Genomic DNA, 22521 nt, shown 5'->3' with positions numbered 1-22521 from the left:
AAAGATATAAATATATCACATGAAACCATTTTATCCTTGAAGAGAGCACAGGCAATGATCTCTCTGGTATTAGCTGTAGCCAGGTTTTTCTTTTTTTATGTCTCCTGAGGCAAGAGCAATAAAAGCAAAATAAACTGTTGGGGCTACATCAAAATCAAAAGCTTTTGCAGTGAAGGAATCAATCCACAAAACTAAAAGGCAACCTTACAGAATGGGAGAAGACATTTGCATATGACATATCTGATAAAGGTTAGTGTAAGAATCTAAAGAACTGATACATCTCAACACCCAAAACACAATCCAGGTCAAGAATGATCAGAATATATCAGACATTTTTCCAAAGAAGATGTCCAGTTGGCCAACAGATATATAAAAAGATGATCAGCATCACACGTCATCAGGGAAATGCAAATCAAAACTACAATGAGATAGCGCTGCACACCTGTCAGAATGGCTAAAATCAAAACCACAAGAAACAAGTGTAGTTGAGGATGTGGAGAAAAAGGAACCCTGTTGCACTTTTGGTGGAAGTGCAAACTGGGACAGCCACCATGGGAAACCGTATGGCGGTTCCTCAAAAAGTTAAAAACAAAACTAACAATCCAAGAGTTGCACTCCTGCGTATTTACCCAGATATGACAAACACACCAATTCAAAGGGATACATGCACTCATGTTTTTACTACAGCATTATTTGCAATCATCAGCCTAAGTGTGCATGTTGATGGATTAGTGAATAAAAAGTGGTGTGTGTGTATATATATATATATATATATATACACACACACACACACACACATATATATATATACACACACACACACAATGGAATATTGTTCAGCCATTGAAAAGAATGACATCTTGTCATTTGCATGGTGAGAGCTAGAGCGTATTACGCTAAGCAGTGTAAGTCAGAGAAAGACAAATATGATTTCACTCCTAAGTAACATGTAAGAAACAAAATAAAAATAAGCGAAGGAGACAGAAAAGACAGATTTACCAAGAAGAAGACTGCTATAGAGAACAAACTGATGGTTACCAGGGGGGATGTTGGTAGGGGAATGGGTGAAATAGGAGATGGGAATTAAGGAATGCACTAGTCATGATGAGCACTGGGTGATGTATGGAATTACCAAATCATTATATTGTATATATGAAACTAATGTAACACTGTATGTTAAGGATACTAGAATTAAAAATAAAAGCTTAACCAAAACGAGGCTAAATTTTCGTATGTCAAGAAACTTCATTAATAAACAACTGACTTTGACTCGATTTTTCTTTTTAAAGAAATGAACTTGTCTTTGTTTTCTATTTTTGCTGTAAAGTCGTACCTGCAAAGCTGATACTGATGATTCAAGGCCTTCAAAACATGAGGACTTAAGTTCTGGTACCAAGGTAAAGTACTCTCTTGTAAAATTAATTTTCCTGCTCTGAGTTTAGTGTTGTGTATTATTTACTCTTAAAATATAAAGTGGCTTGCCTCTTGTCATTTTATGTTTTTTTAACTTTTTTTTATTGGAGTTCAATTTGCCAACATTTAGCATAACACCCAATGCTCATCCTGCCAAGTGACCCCCTCAGTGCCCATCACCCAGTCACCACAACCCCCCCCCACCTCCCTTTCCACTACCCCTTATTCATTTCCCAGAGTTAGGTGTCTCTCATATTCTGTCACTCTCACTGATATTTTCACTCATTTTTTCTCCTCTCCCTATGTTCCCTTTCACCAATTCTTATATTCCCCAAATGAATGAGAACATATAATGTTTGTCCTTCTCAAATTGACTTATTTTGCTCAGCATAATACCCTCCAGTTCCATCCACGTCAAAGCAAATGGTGGGTGTTTGTCATTTCTAATGGCTGAGTAATATTCCATGGTATACATAGACCACATCTTCTTTATCCATTCATCTTTCGATGGGCACCGAGGCTCCTTCCACAGTTTGGCTATTGTGGACATTGCTGCTATAAATATTGGGGTGCAGGTGTCCTGCATTTCACTGCATCTGTAGCTTTGGGTAAATCCTCAGAAGTGCAATTGCTGGGTCATAGGGCAGTTCTATTGTTAACTCTTTGAGGAAACTCCACACAGTTTTCCAGGGTGGCTGTACCCGTTCAGATTGCTAACAACAGTGTGAGAGGGTTCCCCTTTCTCCACATCCTCTCCAACATTTGTTGTTTCCTGCCTTGTTAATTTTGCCCATTCTCACTGGTGGAAGATGATACCTCATTCTGGTTTTGATTTATATTTCCCTGATGGCCAGTGATCTGGAGTATTTTCTCATATGCTTGTTGGCCATGTCTGTGTCTTCCTCTGTGAAATTTCTGTCCATGTCTTTTGCCCAAAGCATGATTGGATTGTTTGTTTCTTTGCTGTTGAGTTTACTAAGTTCTTTATAGATCTTGGATACTAGCCCTTTATCTGATAGGTCATTTGCAAATAACTTCTTCCATTCTGTAGGGTGCCTTTTAGTTTTCTTGACTGTTTCTTTTGTTATGCAGAAGCTTCTTACCTTGATGAAGTCCCAATAATTCATTTTTGCTTTGGTTTTGCTTCCCTTCAGGGATGTATCTTGCAAGAAGTTGCCATGGCCAAGTTCAAAAAGGGTGTTGCCTGTGTTCTCCTCTAGGATTCTGATGGATTCCTGTCTCACATTTAGATCTTTCATCCATTTTGAGTTTATCTTTGTGTATGGTGTAAAAAAGTGGTCCAGTTTCATTCTTCTGCATGTGGCTATCCAATTTTCCCAGCACCATTTATTGAAGAGACTGTCTTTTTTCCAGTAGATAGTCTTTCCTGCTTTGTTGAATATTAGTTGACCATAAAGTTGAGAGTCCACTTGCGGATTCTGCATTCTGTTTCCATTGATCTATGTGTCTGTTTTGTGCCAGTACCACACTGTCTTGATGACCACAGCTTTGTAGTACATCCTGAAATCTGGCATTGTGATGCCCCCAGCTATGGTTTTCTTTTTTAATATTCCCCTAGCTATTTGGGTCTTTTCTGATTTCACACAAATCTTAAGATGATTTGTTCCAACTCTCTGAAGAAGGTCCATAGTATGTTGATAGGGATTGCATTAAATGTGTAAATTGCCCTGGGTAGCATTGAAATTTTTCCAATCTGTGAGCATGGCATATTTTTCCATCTCTTTGGGTCTTCCTCAATTTCCTTCTGAAGTGTTCTGTAGTTTTGAGGGTGGAGACACTTTACCTCTTTGGTTATGTATATTCCTAGGTATCTTATGCTTTTGGGTGCAATTGTAATTGGGATTGACTCCTTCATTTCTCTTTCTTCAGTCTCATTGTTTGTGTATAGAAATGCACCTGATTTCTGGGCATTGATTTTGTATCCTGCCACAATGCCGAATTGCTGTATGATTTCTAGCAATCTTGGGGTGGAGTCTTTTGGGTTTTCTTTTTCTTTCTTTTTTTTAAGATTTTATTTATTCATTTATTTATGAGATACAGTGAGAGAGAGAGTCAGAGACACAGGCAGAGGGAGAAGCAGGCTCCACACAGGGAGCCGGACGCGGGACTCGATCCCGGGTCCCCAGGACCAGGCGCTGGGCCGAAGGAAGTGCTAAACCGCTGAGCCACCCAGGCTGCCCTCTTTTGGGTTTTCTATGCACAGTATCATGTCATCTGCAAAGAGGGAGAGTTTGACTTCCTCTTTGCCACTTTGAATGCCTTTTGTTTCTTTTTGTTGCCTGATTGCTGAGGCTAGGACTTCTGGTACTATGATGAATAGCAGTGGTGAGAGTGGACATCCCTGTCTTGTTCCTGATCTTAGGGTTAAGGCTCCCAGTGTTTCCCCATTGAGAACGATATTTGCTGTGGGCTTTTCGTAGATGGCTTTTAAGATGCTGAGGAATGTTCCCTCTATCCCTACACCCTGAAGAGTTTTGATCAGGAATGGATGCTGTATTTTGTCAAATGCTTTCTCTGCATCTATTGGGAGGATCATGTGGTTCTTGTTTTTTTTCTCTTGCTGATATGATGAATCACATTGATTGCTTTACAAGTGTTGAAGCAGCCTTGCATCCCGGGGATAAATCCCACTGGGTCATGGTGAATCATCTTCTTAATGTATTGTCGGATCCTGTTGGCTAGTATCTTGTTGAGAATTTTTGCGTCCGTGTTCATCAAGGTATTGGTCTATAATTCTCCTTTTTGGTGGGGTCTGTGTCTGCTTTTGCAATTAAGGTGATGCTGGCCTCATAGAACGACTTTGGAAGTACTCCATCCCTTTCTATCTTTCATAACAGCTTTAGTGGAATAGGTATGGTTTGTTCTTTAAACGTTTGATAGAATTCCCCTGGGAAGCCATCTGGCCCCGGACTTTTGTGTCTTGGTAGGTTTTTGATGACTGCTTCAGTTTCGTCCCTGGTTATTGGCCTGTTCAGGTTTTCTATGTCTTCCTGTTGCAGTTTTGTAGTTTGTGGTTTTCCAGGAATGCACCCATTTCTTCTCGATTGCCTAATTTATTGGCGTAAAGCTGCTCATACTAAGTTTTCAAAATCGTTTGTATTTCCTTGGTGTTGGTGGTGATCCCTCCTCTCTCGTTCATGATTTTATTTTATTTTATTTTATTTTATTATTATTTTTTTTAATTTTTATTTATTTATGATAGTCACAGAGAGAGAGAGAGAGAGAGAGACAGAGAGAGAGAGAGGGGCAGAGACACAGGCAGTGGGAGAAGCAGGCTCCATGCACCGGGAGCCCGACGTGGGATTCTATCCCGGGTCTCCAGGATCGTGCCCTGGGCCAAAGGCAGGTGCCAAACTGCTGCGCCACCCAGGGATCCCCTCGTTCATGATTTTATTAGTTTGGGTCTTCTCTCTCTTCTTTTTAATAAGTTTGGCTAATAATTTATCTGTCTTATTAATTAATTCTTTCAAAGAACCAACTCCTGATTTTGTTGATCTGTTCCCCAGTTCTTCTGGTCTCTATCTCATTGAGTTCTGCTCGAATATTTATTTATTGTCTTCTGCTGGGTGAAGGTTTCAGTTGCTGTTCCTTCTCCAGCTCCTTTAGGTGCAAGGTTAGCTTTTGCTTTGAGTTCTTTCCAGTTTGGGGACGGATGCTGGTCTTGCGATGTATTCCCCCCTCAGGACTGCTTTTGCTGTATCCCAAAGATTTTGAACGATTGTATCTTCATTCTCATAAGTTTCCAGGAATCTTTTTAATTCTTCTCTAATTTCCTGGTTGATCCTTTAATCGTTTAGAAGGATGGTCGTTAACCTCCACGTGTTTGAAATCCTTCCATATTTCTTCTTTTAGTGGTTTAGTTCTAGTTTCAAAGCATTATGGTCTGAAAATATATAGGGGGCAATCTATTATATAAATGTTACATTTATATATTAAACAGAGGCGGCTGTTCATTGTATATTCCTAACTATACATACATACATACACACACACACACACACACACACACATACACACACATATAGTGTGGCCTGTGGAAAAATGGTTGTTAGTATTATTAATAATTAATAATTAATTAGTATTAACTAATAAGTTAATACTAACCTAACCATTTTTTCCACAGGCCTTTTTTAACTTACATTTTTCCCTGCCTTAAGATCATGCTTGATTGGTCACGTCTTATGTTTTTCTTTTTTTCTTCTTCTTCCTGCATTTTTTAAAGGTTTTATTTATTCATGACAGACACACACACACACACACACACACACACACGCACACACACACAGAGAGAGGCAGAGACACAGGCAGAGGGAGAAGCAGGCTCCATACAGGGAGCCTGACATGGGACTCGATCCTGGGGCTCCAGGATCTCGCCCTGGGCCGAATGCAGACACTCAACCACTGAACCACCATGGCTGTCCCCCCTGCATTTTTTTGTACATGACTTTCCCGTACCCTACGTTTTCCTTACATGGGGGAAAAAAAAACAAAACACGTTTCTTTAGTGTCTGTTCTTTCAGTCCATCTCTTTCTATGTTTATTGTCAATATTTTTGATTATGCCTTTCTGTTGTCTGTGTGTGTCTGTGGTTTTCATTCCTGAATCATTACCCCACAAGCCTTATTATTTTTCTCACATTCCTGGAAGGAGCTGATGTTAGATAATCATTTGTCCTTAGCATTTTGACAAACAAAAGCAACTTAAACTGTTTGTAATGCCAACTTGCCCAAATAAATACTACTAGAAACTAAATTTTAATATTTTCTCTTATAAGAGATCGTCATGCAATTATAAATCATTCAAACACATTTGAAAAATTTTAAATATAATAAAATAATTAATTTTTAAAAATATTGTATTCATTTATTCATGAGAGAGTCAGAGACAGAGGCAGAGGGAGGAGAAGCAGGCTCCATGTAGGGAGCCTGATGTGGGACTCTGGGATCACACCCTGAGCCGAAGGCAGATGCTCAACCACTGAGCCACACAGGCGTCCCAATAATGACATTTCTTATTGTTAGTTTTTTTAAAAGATTTTATTTATTTAGTCATAGAGACAGAGAGAGAGGCAGAGACACAGGCAGAGGGAGAAGCAGGCATCATACAGAGAGCCTGATGTGGGACTCGATCCAGGGTCCCCAGGATCCCGCGCTGGGCTGCAGGCGGTGCTAAACCGCTGCGCCACCGGGGCTGCCCTTATTGTTAGTTTTTTTAATTTAAATTACCTAGGGATAGATTTTTATTTTAAGACATTTTGGTAAAGAAAGTATTAAAAAAAAATTTTTTTTAAAGATTTTTTTATTTATTCATGATAGACATAGGGAGAGAGAGGCAGAGACACAGGCAGAGGGAGAAGCAGGCTCCATGCAGGGAGCCTGACATGGGACTCGATCCCTGGTCTCCAGGAATCCCACCCTGGGCCAAAGGCAGGCGCTAAACCACTGAGCTACCCAGGGATCCCCTTTTTAAAATTTTTAAATTCAAATTAATTAACATATAGCGTATTATTAGTTTCAGAGGTAGAATTCAGTGATCCATCAGTTGCATACATCATCTAGTGCTTATTACTTCAAGAGCCCTCCTTAATTACCATCACCCAATTACCCCATTGCCCCAACCCTCTCCCCTCCAACAACCCTCAGTTTATTTCCTATGATTAAGAGTCTCTTACGGTTTGTCTCTCTCTCTGATTTTTATCTTATTTTTCCCTCTCTTCCGCTATGCACCTCCGTTTTGTTTCTTAAATTCCACATAGGATTGAAATCATATGGTATTTGTCTTTCTCTAACTTATTTCACTTAGTATAATACTCTTAAGTCCCATCTATGTTATTGCAAATGGCAAGATTTCATTCTTTAGGATGGCTGAGTAATATTCCATTGTATTTATACACACTGCATCTTCTTTATCCATTCATCTGTCAGTGGGCATCGGGCTTTTCTGTAGTTTGGCTATTGTGGTCATTGCTGCTTTAAACGTTGGGGTGCTGGTGCCCTTTCAAATCACTATGTTTGTATCTTTTGGATAAATACTGAGTACTGCGATTGCTGGGTCATAGGTTAGCTCTATTTTTTTCCCTAAATTTTTATTTATTTATGATAGTCACAGAGAGAGAGAGGGAGAGAGAGGCAGAGACATAGGCAGAGGGAGAAGCAGGCTCCATGCACCGGGAGCCCGACGTGGGATTCGATCCAGGGTCTCCAGGATCGCGCCCTAGGCCAAAGGCAGGCGCTAAACCGCTGCGCCACCCAGGGATCCCGGATAGCTCTATTTTTATTTAACTTTTTGAGGAAGACTTTGTATAATAATCAGGGGTAAGAAAAGTAACATTTTGGGACTATTAAATCTCTTATAATCTTCACCCCATGAGAAAATGTAGGTTAGTAAATGGCGGAACTGAGATTTGAATCTGTATTTGAATGATCTCCAAAACCTGTGTTCTTTTTGTAATGGTGTTCATTTGGTAATGGTGAATATTACAATTATTTTTACGAAATGTGATACTTGTAATCCTGAAAACTATCAATTTTTTTTCTAGACTGTCCCGAAACTAAACTTAAGAAAGCAAATGGCTGCTTTTCTGCGACCCAAGAGTAAGCTATTTGAAGATTTGTGTTTTTCACGGAGTTTTGTCCATTTTTGTGTTATTTAGTAATTCAAAGTTACAGATATCTTCATGTACTCTTTACTTTGTTTTTCACTAAATAGAAGCAAAATGTGGTCTTGTGAGCCAAGAAGATAGACCTTTATTTGCTGACAACAATTTTGCAAGGGAAGATAAGACTGAAACTCTCTGTAAACCATCCGTCAATGTCTCTGACTATTCTCCTCTTGCTTTTGTATCACCCGAAACTCCTCAAACGTCTTCAGCAATGCTTGGTGTTACAAAGGTAAGTTGTTTTGAACTTTGTCCCCCATGTTTTTTCACATACTATCCTCTTGATATCCTTATAATGAAAAGAATCTTAGGGAGAAATGGAAGCCCTCAAGAATATAAGAGAAAACAGTGTAATAACAACAGAGAAGTAAGTACTGGGTTGAGATTTATTACGGTTGGTGGGAATAAACAAATCTTAGGTGTGCCATTATGGAGGGAAAGAATTAGAAAGCAACTGGATAGAATAGCTAGATGGATGTGAAGATGAGGGGAGGGGTTGTGGGGTAAGAATTCATTTAATAAGGATGAGATGAATGTAAAGATAAGAGAGTTTAGAGAGATTATTATTAAAAACACAGCAGTAGTGAGGCTAAGGTAGAACAGATGCTGTATATTATAAAATGCGGTAGAAATTATTTTAAATGCAAGTTAATAAAAGGCAATACAAGACATGCTCAGATTCTTCAGAATGACAGCTGGTTTTTATGAAGAACTGGGAGGAAATTTTACCCTTTTAAGTTTAATAAAGTATGATAGCCTATATTTAATTTAGCAAGAGTTGTGTTTATACATAGTACAAAGTGAAGTCTGTTTTAAGCCATAATCAGATTTATTATGAGTTTTGAACTTTGGCTGTTGTCTTTCTTGTGGTTTCTAATTAAACTTACTGTGTGGTATAATCTTGGTCGACTTTATATCTTTTGAGAATAGAGAGGACGTAAATAAACATTTTAGTTTTTTCATTAATTAAAACTGAATTTTTTTCTTAGGTAAGTGAGGTTCTTAATCTCTATCCATTAAATGAAAAAAATAAATTTTAAGCTGCAAGATTCTTAAAAAATATAAAAACTATTTTCTGGATTCTGATGCATCTTTTTTTAAATATAAGCTTAGAATAGAGACACATGTCAAATGAATAAACTCATGATTTATCATTTTTTTATAAGATGATTTATCATTATAGAATCGTAAGGAAGGAAAAGTTGCCCGTAGAGTATACAATATTATTTGTAGAAGGATGACCTTTACTTTCTCAAAGATCTCCAACAGTGGATACATTTTACGTTATCTCGGGAAACTTTAGTCTTCATAGTTGTTATATTTTGTATTTTGTATTTTTTAATTTTGTATTTTATTTGTAATTTTTTTATTGGAATTCAGTTTGTTAACATATACCATAACACCCAGTGCTCATCCTGCCAAGTGACTCCCTCAGTGCCCATAACCCACTCACCCCAACCCCCTGCCCGCTTCCCCTTGCACTACACCTTGGTCATTTCCCAGGGTGAGGTGTCTCTCATGTTTTGTCACTCTCACTGATATTTTCACTCAATTTCTCTATTTCCCTTTATTCCCTTTCACTAATTTTTATATTCCCCAAATGAATGAGACCATGTAATGTTTGTCCTTTAAAGACTGACACATTTCACTCAGCATAATACCGTCCAGGTCCCTCCACCTCAAAGCAAATGGTGGGTATTTGTTGTTTCTAATGGCTGAGTAATATTCCATTGTATACATAGACCACATCTTCTTTATCCATTCATCTTTCGATGGACACCGAGGCTCCTTCCACAGTTAGTCTATTGTGAACATTGCTGCAAGAAACATCGGGGTGCGGGTGTCCTGGCATTTCACTGCATCTGTATCTTTGGGGTAATCCCCAGCAGTGCAATTGCTGGGTCGTAGGACAGATCTATTGTTAACTCTTTGAGGAACCTCCACACAGTTCTCCAGAGTGGCTGTGCCAGTTCCCACTCCCAGCAACAGTGCAAGAGGGTTCCCCTTTCTCCACATCCTCTCCAACATTTGTTGTTTCCTGCCTTGTTAATTTTGCCCATTCTCACTGGTGGGAGGTGGTATCCCATTGTGGTTTTGATTTGTACTTCCCTGGTGGCCAGTGATGCAGAGCATTTTCTCATGTGCTTGTTGGCCATGTCTATGTCTTCCTCTGTGAGATTTCTGTCCATGTCTTTTGCCCATAGCATGATTGGATTGTTGTTTCTTTGAGTTTACTAAGTTCTTTATAGATCTTGGATACTAGCCCTTTATCTGATAGGTCATTTGCAAATACCTTCTCCCATTCTGTAGGTTGCCTTTTAGTTATGTTGACTGTTTCTTTTGCTGTGCAGAAGCTTCTTACCTTGATGAAGTCCCAATAATTCACTTTTGCTTTGCTTTCTCTTCCCTTCAGGGATGTATCTTGCAAGAAGTTGCTGTGGCCAAGTTCAAAAAGGGTGTTGCCTGTGTTCTCCTCTAGGATTCTGATGGATTCCTGTCTCACATTCAGATCTTTCATCCATTTTGAGTTTTTCTTTGTGTATGGCATAAGAGAATGGTCCAGTTTCATTCTTCTGCATGTGGCTGTCCAATTTTCCCAGCACCATTTATTGAAGAGACTGTCTTTTTTCCAGTGGATAGTCTTTCCTGCTTTGCCGACTATTATTTGAGCATAGAGTTGAGGGCCCACTTCTGGATTCTCCATTCTGTTTCCATTGATCTATGTGTCTGTTTTTGTGCCAGTACCTCACTGTCTTGATGACCACAGCTTTGTAGTACAACCTGAAATCTGGCATTGTGATGCCCCCAGCTATGGTTTTCTTTTTTAATATTCCCCTAGCTATTTGGGGTCTTTTCTGATTCCACAGAGATCTTAAGATGATTTGTTCCAACTTTCTGAAGAAAGTCCATAGTATGTTGATAGGGATTGCATTAAGTGTGTAAATTGCCCTGGGTACCATTGACATTTTCCCAATATTCATTCTGCCAATCCATGAGCATGGTATATGTTTCCATCTCTTTGTGTCTTCCTCAATTTCCTTCAGAAGTGTTCTGTAGTTTTGAGGGTAGAAACCCTTTACCTCTTTGGTTATGTATATTCCTTGTTACCTTATGCTTTTGGGTGCAATTGTAATTGGGATTGACTCCTTCATTTCTCTTTCTTCAGTCTCATTGTTAGTGTATAGAAATGCCACTGTTTTCTGGGCATTGATTTTGTATCCTGCCACACTGCCAAATGGCTGTGAGTTCTAGCAGTCTTGGGGTGGAGTCTCTTGGGTTTTCTAGCTGCATTATGATGTCATCTGCAAAGAGGGAGAGTTTGACTTCCTCTTTGCCAGTTTGAATGTCTTTTATTTCTTTTTGTTGCCTGATTGCCGAGGCTAGGACTTCTGGTACTATGTTGAATAGCAATGGTGAGAGTGGACATCCCTGTCTTGTTCCTGATCTTAGGGGATAGGCTCCCAGTGTTTCCCCATTGAGAATGATATTTTCATAGATGGCTTTTAAGATGCTGAGGAATGTTCCCTCTATCCCTACACTCTGAAGAGTTTTGATCAGGAATGGATGTTGTATTTTGTCAAATGCTTTCTCTGCATCTATTGGGAGGATCATGTGGTTCTTGGTTCTTTCTCTTGCTGATATGATGAATCACATTGATTGCTTTACAAGTGTTGAAGCAGCCTTGCATCCCGGGGATAAATCCCACTGGGTCATGGTGAATCATCTTCTTAATGTATTGTCGGATCCTGTTGGCTAGTATCTTGTTGAGAATTTTTGCGTCCGTGTTCATCAGGGTATTGGTCTATAATTCTCCTTTTTGGTGGGGTCTGTGTCTGGTTTTGCAATTAAGGTGATGCTGGCCTCATAGAACGACTTTGGAAGTACTCCATCCCTTTCTATCTTTCATAACAGCTTTAGTGGAATAGGTATGGTTTGTTCTTTAAACGTTTGATAGAATTCCCCTGGGAAGCCATCTGGCCCCGGACTTTTGTGTCTTGGTAGGTTTTTGATGACTGCTTCAGTTTCGTCCCTGGTTATTGGCCTGTTCAGGTTTTCTATGTCTTCCTGTTGCAGTTTTGTAGTTTGTGGTTTTCCAGGAATGCACCCATTTCTTCTCGATTGCCTAATTTATTGGCGTAAAGCTGCTCATACTAAGTTTTCAAAATCGTTTGTATTTCCTTGGTGTTGGTGGTGATCCCTCCCTCTCGTTCATGATTTTATTAATTTGGGTCTTCTCTCTCTTCTTTTTAATAAGTTTGGCTAATAGTTTATCTGTCTTATTAATTCTTTCAAAGAACCAACTCCTGGTTTTTGTTGATCTGTTCCACAGTTCTTCTGGTCTCTATCTCATTGAGTTCTGCTCGAATCTTTATTAATTGTCTTCTGCTGGTTGAAGGTTTCCGTTGCTGTTCCTTCTCCAGCTCCTTTAGGTGCAAGGTTAGCTTTTGCATTGAGTTCTTTCCAGTTTGGGGACGGATGCTGGTCTTGCGATGTATTTCCCCCTCAGGACTGCTTTTGCTGTTCCCAAAGATTTTGAACGGTTGTATCTTCATTCTCATTAGTTTCCAGGAATCTTTTTAATTCTTCTCTAATTTTCTGGTTGACCCTTTAATCGTTTAGCAGGATGGTGTTAACCTCCACGTGTTTGAAATCCTTCCATATTTCTTCTTGTGGTTTAGTTCTAGTTTCAAAGCATTATGGTCTGAAAATATGTAGGGGACAATCCCAATCTTTTGGTATCGTTTAAGACCTGATTTGTGACCCAGTATGTGGCCTATTCTGGAGAAAGTTCCATGTGCACTTGAGAAGAATGTGTATTCAGTTGCGTCTGGTTGTAAATTTCTGTAAATATCTGTGAAATCCATCTGGTCCAGTGTATCATTTAAAGCGCTTGTTTCTTTGGAGATGTTGTACTTAAGAGACCTATCGAGTGTCGAAAGCACTAGATTGAAGTCACCAAGTATATGTGTATTATTATCTAAGTATGTCCTAACATTGGTTATTAATTGTTATACTTGGCAGTTCCTGCATTTGGGGCATACATATTCATGATTGTTAGGTCGTCTTTTTGGAGAGATCCTTTAGTATGATAGAGTGTCCCTCTTCATCTCCTACTACCTTCTTGGGATAAAGTTTAACAGACTCCTTTTTTTCTTTTAGGATTTATTTATTTACTTACTTACTTATTTATTTACTTATTTATTTGAGTGTGTGAGCAGGGTGAAGGGGGTAGAGGGAGAGAGAAAGGGAGAGAAGCAAACTCCCCAGTGAGGGTGGAGCCTGAAGCGGAGCTCAATCCCATGATCAGGAGATCATGAACTGAACTGCAATCAAGAGATGGAGGCCCAACTAACTGTGCCACTCAGGCATCTCCTCTACATTAAAAAAAAAAAAAAATTTTTTTTTTTTTTTTTTTTTTTTTTTAGATTTTATTTGACACCAAGAGAGAGAACACAAATGGGAGCAGGTGTGGGAGGGAAAGGGAGAAGCACACTCCTGGCGGAGCACGAAGCCTGATGCACGGGTCTTGATCCTAGATCCCGGGGATCATGACCTGAGCCAAAGGCAGATGTTTAACTGACTGAGCCACCCAGGTGTCCACGTGTGTGTGTGTGTGTGTGTGTGTGTGTGTGTGTATACACATATATGTGTTTGTTTAATCATCATTCTCAGGTGTTTTTGTTGAATCAAACCTTTACATTTTGTTTAATAAAGGATGATATATTTTGACACATACGACTTTTATCATGTAGGTAGCATAGATTTTCAGCAAACCTTCAGTATTTGACTCTAAGGGAGAAAACTGATGTTTGAGGTGAAAAATAAAATCTAGAGATATCCTCCTTTAAAATAAAAATTAGCTAAGCGCCTCATCCCCAATTAAGGTATTAAATTACTGTGCCAAAGTCACACTTTTAGCATAGCTGATTAATAAACTTGTTGGGTCATTTATTTGATTCAGCATCAAGGAATTGTATCATCTCTTTGATGCTAGGTAATGCCACTTTAGGAACTTTGGACAAATCATGTAATCTTTTTTGGTTTTATTCCCATTATCAATAGAAAATGGGATTAAAGTTGATAATTATTTTTATACCCTCTAGCTATAAAATTTTATGGTTATGGAATGTGAAATTTGGGGAGCATTACTCATTTCCCAAAATTCGACACTAATATCAGTTTTGCTCCTTTTATGTTGTGGTGAACTTTGGTTCACATATTTTAATGAACACTGTGACTTTTTTGATAGCTCTGGGATCCAAATGAAAAAAGAATTATAAAAGGCAGTTGGGGAAAGAATAGCTCAGTGCAGAAATGGAAAGCTTCCTCTTTGTTCCTGGAGCATCACAATGTCACATCCTTTGAATCTGTCGGTGTAAGCAAAATCCAGATGGTAAAGACGGAAGAGGACAGATTTTTGTGTCTTTTTATTTCTTTGTATCTGCTGGTCAGATGGGGTGAAGTTGGGAATGTTAGGTAACAAAGTGTAGATATGAACACAAAATTAAGAAAGCCCTTTTTGGAATTCTGGAAAATTATGTTGTTCTATTCCAACAGAAATGAAGCAGAATTTCCAAAAATTACAATTACACGTAATGATAAAGTTCAGTGCAAGATAGTTTTATTGATTAAAATTACATTAAAGAGTCAAATGATACAATTAATGAAAAAAGTTCTTTTTAATGAATGAAGTTGTAACTATCAAATTTCCATTCAAGACTGGAAAAGAAAGGAAGCAGCACACGAGTAATAAAATGGAAGGAGCAGAAAACATATATGATGCTGCTGCTGCTGCTGCTGCTGCTCCTGCTCTTGGTACTGCTCTTGCTGTTGCTGCTGCTGCTGCTGCTGCTGCTCCTGCTGCTGGACTAATTCAACAAAGAAAGACTGGAAAAACTGATAACCACCTGTTTCCTACCACGCAGAATGAAGATTCTGATAGGTAAGCCTATAGCAATATTTAAACAGTAGATAATTATTATTTTTCTATAAAACAAATTCTGTTTGGAGCTAATGTTCATGTTTAACACATTTTATATTTTTAGTAGAGATATTCCACCCAGGGTGCTAAACAGAAAGAGGCAAAGACCAGTAAGGTATCAAATTGTTTTGCAGGCATAGTGATAAATATTTAACTAAAAAAAAAAATAACCTAGGTTAGCAAATGTAAGGAAAAAGTCATTCTCATACACTGTTGTTAGGTGAAAATTGTCAGATCCGTTGCACCTGAGTGGCTAAGTGGTTGAACGTCTGCCTTTGGCTCAGGTTGTGATCTCGGGGTCGTGGGATCGAGTCCTGCATCAGGCTTCCCATGAGGAGCCTGCTTCTCCATCTGCCCATGTCTCTGCCTCACTCTGTGTCTCTCCTGAATAAATAAATAAAAATCTTTAAAAGCGAGAGAGAGGAAGAAAATTGACAAATCCTTTCTGAAGAGTGATGTAGCAGTGCATTTCAAATTTCATATATGCTGTCCCTATATCCCAACGGCTTCATTGCCAGGAGTAGATCCTATAGGAAAACATGACTTGTGTCAACACTTAGACACACATATTCTAAGAACATTTATTATATATTATTATATTTATAAAATATGACAGATATATTAAGAATACTTACATAAACATGTTACATATATATGTTAAGATGATCTATCAAAAACTTGGAGGGAGTCTAACTCTCCATCCATAAGGAAGTAAGTTTTCACACCTATAAAATAATGCAGCATGTAACTATCTGAGAAAATGAATTTAGGTCTGCAGGGTTTTGATTGTTTAACAAATTTAAAATTTTTAATTTTTATTTTTATTTATTCATGAGAGACAGAGAGAGAGAGAGAGAGAGAGAGAGAGGCAGGCAGAGACACAGGCAGAGGGAGAAGCAGGCTCCATGCAGGGAGCCTGATGTGGGACTCGATCCTTGGACTCCAGGATCACACCCTGGACTGGAGGCAGGCGCTAAACTGCTGAGCCACCCAGGGATCCCCCAAAGTATATTTAAAGTGTTTGGTTTGATGTCTTACAATAACTTTAGAATACTTTTAATATCTGCTGAGTTGCAAAGGGAAGTTACCTGCTACACTGGCACTCTACCTTATTACCAACAAAACTGCTAATTATTAGGTTTTTGGTTTTGGTTCCCAATGCACGAGTGCTCAAATGTTGGACTCTCAAATTGATCTGAATATTATTACGAAGAGATTTCACGTGGCAACTTGTCCCATATTCTGTATAAACATTTGATCCCTATGCTATAAACCAAGAGGTTGTTAATGCAGTGAATCTTCTTTTTCAGGCACTTTGCATACAGGCTATTATTTTTCCTTTAAAAATGTTTTTAAGATTATTTATTTGAGAGAGAGAGTGTGTGAGTGCAGGGAGCGGCAGAGGCAGAGGGAGAAGCGGGGAGCCTGAAGTGGGGCTGATCCCGGGACTCCAGGGTCATGATCTGAGCCGAAGGCAGACGCTTTACCGACTGAGCCAACCAGGCGCCCCTTATTCTTCCATTTTAAAGAGCATATATTTCAACATGCACCACATCAAATTTTTCAATAGTGACTTCATATTATATAATCTTCGAAAATTCACTTTCCATTAATTCTAAACACAGTGGATCTATTAAAACATAAGTCAGATTATGTCCTCCTCTGCTCAAAACCTAATGGCCTCCCATTCACTCAAGTTCTTTCTAATAGCTACAAGGCCTTATGTGACTTGTTCATCTCGGGTCCCTCCCTATCCTTTCCTCCCTCTGTCTCTCTGATTTGAACTACTTTCTATCCCTTTCCTTCTGTTCAGCCACACTTGAATTTCTCACTATTCTTACCCCCCACCCTCATTATAAACACTTCAGGCATACCTCTGTACTTGTTATAAACTCTCTGTGGAGTGCTTTTCTCTCAGGTATCCTCATGGCTTACTCCTTGCTCCCTCTTTTTCTCCCTGGTTTTTGCTTCAAGGTCACTTTCTCAGCAAGGCCCTTCTTGGTTTATCCTGACTAGTATTTCGACCACCCCTTTTGCTACAACACATTGAAATTTGATTTCTCTGCTTTAGTTTTTCTCCTCTCATACTGTGTAGTTTATTGTTACTATGTTTACTATCCTCGTGAGTAGGGTTTTTTCTGTTTATGGCCGTGTCCTCAGTGCTTAGAGAACATTCTAGCATATATAGTGCTATTCAATAAATGTTTGTTGAGTGAATGGAGTTTAACTAAACCGTGTGTATTGTTTTTAACATAATACCAATTCTCACTTAAACAGAAAGAACGGTTGGCATGGGTCCATTCTGACAATTTAACCTGTCCGTTATCTGCATTTTGTGGATTATTTGGGCCTAATCTTGTGGTTACTTGCTACTTATTCTTTTACTGGTATTTATGTTAGTTTTAATTATAGTAGAATGGAACAAAGGAAGAGCAAACTTCATTTATGTTTCATTAAGGAAAATGAAATATGGTGGTAAATTATTATAGGACTTTAAACATTTTTGCCAGAGGATATGAGCCCTCAATATCTGAAATATAAAGGTGAAGTCGGAATTTACTGCTGACTAATAAGAGGGAGCTATGCTGGCCACTTACAGTCTTTTCTGACAGAGTAGTCTTCGCTTTCTATATACAGTTTCAGGAAAAGTAGAGTTTAAGACTTGGGAGACTTTCAGAGAATTAAGTGGTTTGTCATCATCTGAAGCCACCATGGTAATTTGGGTAAGACTGTTGTTGATTGGTTGGCATTCAAGGCATGCGTATTGGAGTGATTTTGTCCCACATTGGCTATACTTCATGAGGGAGAAGCTGACATTGGTTGGCTAGTGAGTGAGGACAGATGGCATTGATCATTACAAACATTTAAAACTGGTTCTGATGGGTTCTCGTTACCATGGCTGCATGTTAGCATTCCCCCGCCAACATAACTTTGAGGTGTCTTTAACCAGTTGTTTTCTATTTAAAAGTTGCTTCTATTAACTGTTTTCAAAATGAAAGCTATTTCGTATCCATAATTACAGATTTACTTCTGAAATTTGGGTCGAGAAGAATTGTTTAATAATTGCTTTCAGGAAGATCCATCTTTTTTGGATGTTTAATTTAACTAGAAGAGTTATCTGTATGGCAGTTTTAAAACAGTAATTGCTGGTTTTGTTTTTGTTTTCAGTGCCCTAAAGTTATTCAACCGATAATCTCCTATGGGAAAATTCAGTCTTTTTGTAAATTTACATAGCTATATGCTCATAATATTTTCTTGCATGCATTTAGTCCATGAAAAAATATATATAATTTTCTGTTGGTAAATCTAGCTTTTTGTATTAGGATTAGATACTAGGCTAAAAGTATGCACAAGTTACCAAAACATTTTCTTTTTCTTTGTCCCTTTAAAATTATTTTTAAAAATGTATTTATTTGAGAGAGAGAGAGAGAGAGAGAGAGAGAGAAAGAAAGAAAGAAAGAAAGAAAGAAAGAAAGAAAGAAAAAGAAAGAGCAAGTGGGGAGAGAGAGAAAGAGATGGAGAGAGGATCTCAAGCAGACCTGGGGGTGATTCCACAACCTTGAGATCATGACCTGAGCCAAAACCAAGTCAGACACTTAAACTGACTAAGCCCTTCCAGCTATTCATTAAACTTCTCATTTTGTTTATGTAGTGTATTCCTCATTTTATTGAATTAACTGTTTTTTAAAGATTTTATTCATTTATTTTAGCGAGAGAAAGTGTGTGAGCTAGGGGGGAATAGCAGAGGGAGAGGGACACTGTGCTGAGTGTAAGCCTGATGCAGGGCTCAATCTCATGACCCTGAGATCATAGCCTGAGATGAAATCAAGCGTCAGACACTTAATTGCCTGACCCACCCAGGCACCCCTGAATTGGCTTTTTGTGTTTTCTGGTAGCTCCTTGAATTTCCTTAAGACTGAGATTTTGAAATCTTTCTTGGATAAATTACAGATCTCCATGTGTCTGAGATTGATTACAGGAAGATTATTGTAATCCTTTGTTGGTGTCATATTTCCTTGATTTTGTCATATCCTTTTGCATTGCTGTCTTTGCCTTTGAAGTAGCAGTCACCTCCTCCAGTCTTTAATGACTACCGCTCCCATGTGTCCAAACCTGATTGTTTTGCTCTGGTGATGTGCTAGAACTTCTCTATAGGAAAGCTGGTTTTCCACGAAGACTCTCTACCCCCATGGGTGATTATCTAAGTGTTTTCCAGGGGCTCCCAGATGGTGGCTGTGAGGGTGAGGGTGGCGCCAATTTATGGGCTTTTGCCGGATCCACAGCTGGGTGTGTAGTGCGTATGCCTGTTACCCGATGCATGGGCAGATGAGACTTTTCCCCCGTGCCTTGGTGAATGGCACTTGATTCCACAGGTCCTACACAGGCAGTTTTGTCCCCACAAATGACATTGTATCATAATTGTATATGTGTATTTCCTTGCATATGGTTGCACTTCATAACTGTTCTATGAATTAATAAATGAATTCAGATGGGTAACAGATGTTTACAAAAAATTTTTTTTATTCCTTACCAGTAAAATTGTTAGAAAATATTGGCTTTCTAATGGATATTTTAACTGGATTTTTGTTTTAAGTAATGATCCTGGTTTGTCTATCATGGAAATAAAGAAAGATAAAAATGTAAAGTGGGCATCAAAAGCATCTGTGATTACACCAGGCTTTGAGGAGGCCGATTCCCTAACTGGTAGTCTACTACGAGTGAGTAATGACAACAGTCTAAGTAAAATGGATCAGGATGAAAGAAGGTAAAATCCCATAAATTCTTTATTTCCCTCTGAAGGAACGTTAACTATGATTATTATATAAGTAAAACACTGTAATATAGTGTCGTACAGGCTGAGGGAAGAAATACTCAAGTATATCAAAAACACCACTTGAAAGGTTAGGATGAGGAGGAGTGACTTTTTTTTTTTAAGATTTCATGTATTTATTTGTGAGAGACAGAGAGAGAGAGGCAGAGACATAGGCAGAGGGCGAAGCAGGTTCCCTGTGGAGAGCCCAAAGCAGAACTCGATCCCAGGACCCCCAGATTAGGATATGAGTTTTGTGGTAAGAGGTTGTTTATTTAGAATCAGTTCCACCGTGCAGTATTCTCATATAATTGAATATTCAGATACTTTCCTTCATCGATTGAAAAAAAAAATATATATATATATAAAATAGTAAATATACAGACACATAGGCGATTCTGAATAGAACTAATCATTTCTTGATAGGTTTTAAGGTATTCAGTACCTTTGACAGTATCATGAATAGCTATGATTTTGTGAGGGGCTTTGGAGTATCTGATTATATTAAGTTAATATTTGTTTAGGTTCTGGGGAAAGGGGAATGGTTTTGTTTATTTACAATATGTTTATTTACAATTGAAAAACTATTCATCTATCATAGATTATTACTTTTGGATTATAAAGTTCTAAATTACAAGAGCCACAGTTACTGTACCAGCAGCGTCATTGACACATATTGTGTGCTTCATGAGTAATTGTTGAATCCATGAATGAACATTTGAATGAGTAAAGGAATGCCCATTAATGAACTTCTTTAGACGAATTAAATCTTTAGTTTATTGAAAGTAGATTTTCAATACTGCCTAGGTATGAAGTGTTTTAATTAAAAAATGTGTGTGGGATGCCGGGGTCGCACAGCAGTTGAGTGTCTTGCCTTGGGCTCAGGGCGTGATCCTGGGGTCCGACACCAGGCTCCTTGTGGGGGAACCTGTTTCTCCCTCTGTATGTCTCTGCCTGTCTCTCTCTGTGTGTCTCTCTAGTGAAGGAATAAATAAATAAAATCTTTTAAAAAAATAAAAAATTAAAAATGTATGTAAGATTCAGAAATTATTTCTAGAATAATTATAGCTAGAAATGGAATAATACTATAGATTCAATTGGTATCACATTACTTAGAAATACTTAACTTACTTTTACCACATATTTTAAAACACATGTTTGGAAGGGACATTTCCTGGACTTGAGTTCTGGGTGGTCTGCTCCTACCAGGTGTATGGGCTTGGGGAAGTTCCTTAGAATTTCTGTGCCTCATTTGCTTCCTGTGAAAAGATACCCAGTATAATTGCCTACTTCATACGGTTTGTGTAAGGCCTAAAACCCCTTTAGGATATGTAAACTGTCCCAAATAATGCATAGTAGTTGCACAGTAAAACTTCAAAACACTAATATCACGATTATTTAAAAAGGGCTTATGTCATTAAAAAAACAGTTTGCACTTTCCAAATTGATTTAGTGAAAACTTGTTTTTATTGAAAATGACAACAAAAAATGTGGTATATTTACCCCTATCAAATAATGTAAGTAACATTATGATTTTCCTTTACTTTTGCAATTTTGATCTAAATTTAATACTTTGTTAATATTGCTATTAATATTGCTTAGATATGCTTTAAATATTCTTTGTATTTTAAGTATTTAATATTTTCCTGAAAAGAATCCTTCCTCTTTTTAGACCTGCAAAGAAAACATCTAAGGAAAAGAACAAGGTAGACAAACAAACAAAATATATAATTCTATTTCATTTATGATATATTTTTATTATATTATAATTCTATTTCATTCATGATATATTTTTATTATATTATGTTGATATTTCATATTTATCAGAAACATTATTCCGTGGTAAAAAAAATTACTTTATGAAACGCATAGTGAAAAAATGAAAATTTTCCTTTGTTGTATAGACATCTGCTGTGAAAAAATTATTCAGAAACACCAATTATTGATAAAGGTCTTTTTGATAAAAATCAGTTCTTTTAAAAAGTACCTATGTTTTTGCTTTTATAAAAAGATGGATATTTATCATCTTTCTACACTTAGTATATTTTATAAATATTTGGATGACATTTTGAAATAGTATTATTTATTTGTAGGTCAAAAAGCAAGTGAATTCTGCGGAGCATCTTGATGACGAGCATCTTGATGACTTAACTCAGTCATCTGAAACAGCTTCAGAGGATTGCAAGTTGCAATACTCTGATTATAAGAGTTCCCTGTTGCTCATTGAACTTGGCATGGATTGTAAAGGTAGGGCCGTCGTATAAATATAAAGCCTTTTTCTGTATATATGGTTGTAGTAATATGTGCACATCTCGTCTAGCGCTGCGCCACACAACACTGAGGAGTTATAGAGCTACTCATCTCAGAAGTATGTTTTATATTAAAATAGAGAACTATTGAATACTCTCAGCCAAAGAACTATAATTTCCAGGGATCCCTGGGTGGCGCAGCGGTTTGGCGCCTGCCTTTGGCCCAGGGCGCGATCCTGGAGACCCGGATCGAATCCCACGTCAGGCTCCCGGTGCATGGAGCCTGCTTCTCCTTCTGCCTATGTCTCTGCCTCTCTCTCTCTCTCTCTCTGTGTGTGACTATCATAAATAAATAAAAATTAAAAAAAAAAGAACTATAATTTCCATT

The 22521-nt window shown here is 38.1% G+C and overlaps 1 protein-coding gene across 13 annotated transcripts in view; it reads left to right on the top strand.

Annotated features, from left to right (window-relative positions):
- The window catches only part of LOC144313594 (ankyrin repeat domain-containing protein 26-like), a 149958-nt gene that overhangs the window by 32075 nt on the left and 95362 nt on the right, over positions 1-22521 (top strand). For all 13 annotated transcript variants that reach the window (XM_077896527.1, XM_077896528.1, XM_077896525.1 and 10 more), the window contains exons 7-13: positions 1328-1397; positions 7973-8027; positions 8143-8324; positions 14812-15035; positions 19669-19839; positions 21557-21590; positions 21978-22131. In XM_077896527.1, the coding sequence (XP_077752653.1) occupies positions 1328-1397; positions 7973-8027; positions 8143-8324; positions 14812-15035; positions 19669-19839; positions 21557-21590; positions 21978-22131 (890 nt within the window). The remainder of the gene's footprint in view (positions 1-1327; positions 1398-7972; positions 8028-8142; positions 8325-14811; positions 15036-19668; positions 19840-21556; positions 21591-21977; positions 22132-22521) is intronic.

This window comes from Canis aureus, chromosome 5, assembly GCF_053574225.1.
Source record: "Canis aureus isolate CA01 chromosome 5, VMU_Caureus_v.1.0, whole genome shotgun sequence".
Classification (NCBI taxonomy): Eukaryota; Metazoa; Chordata; class Mammalia; order Carnivora; family Canidae; genus Canis; species Canis aureus.
Note: the sequence above shows the minus strand (reverse complement) of the source record. Positions and strands in the feature narration are given on the sequence as shown.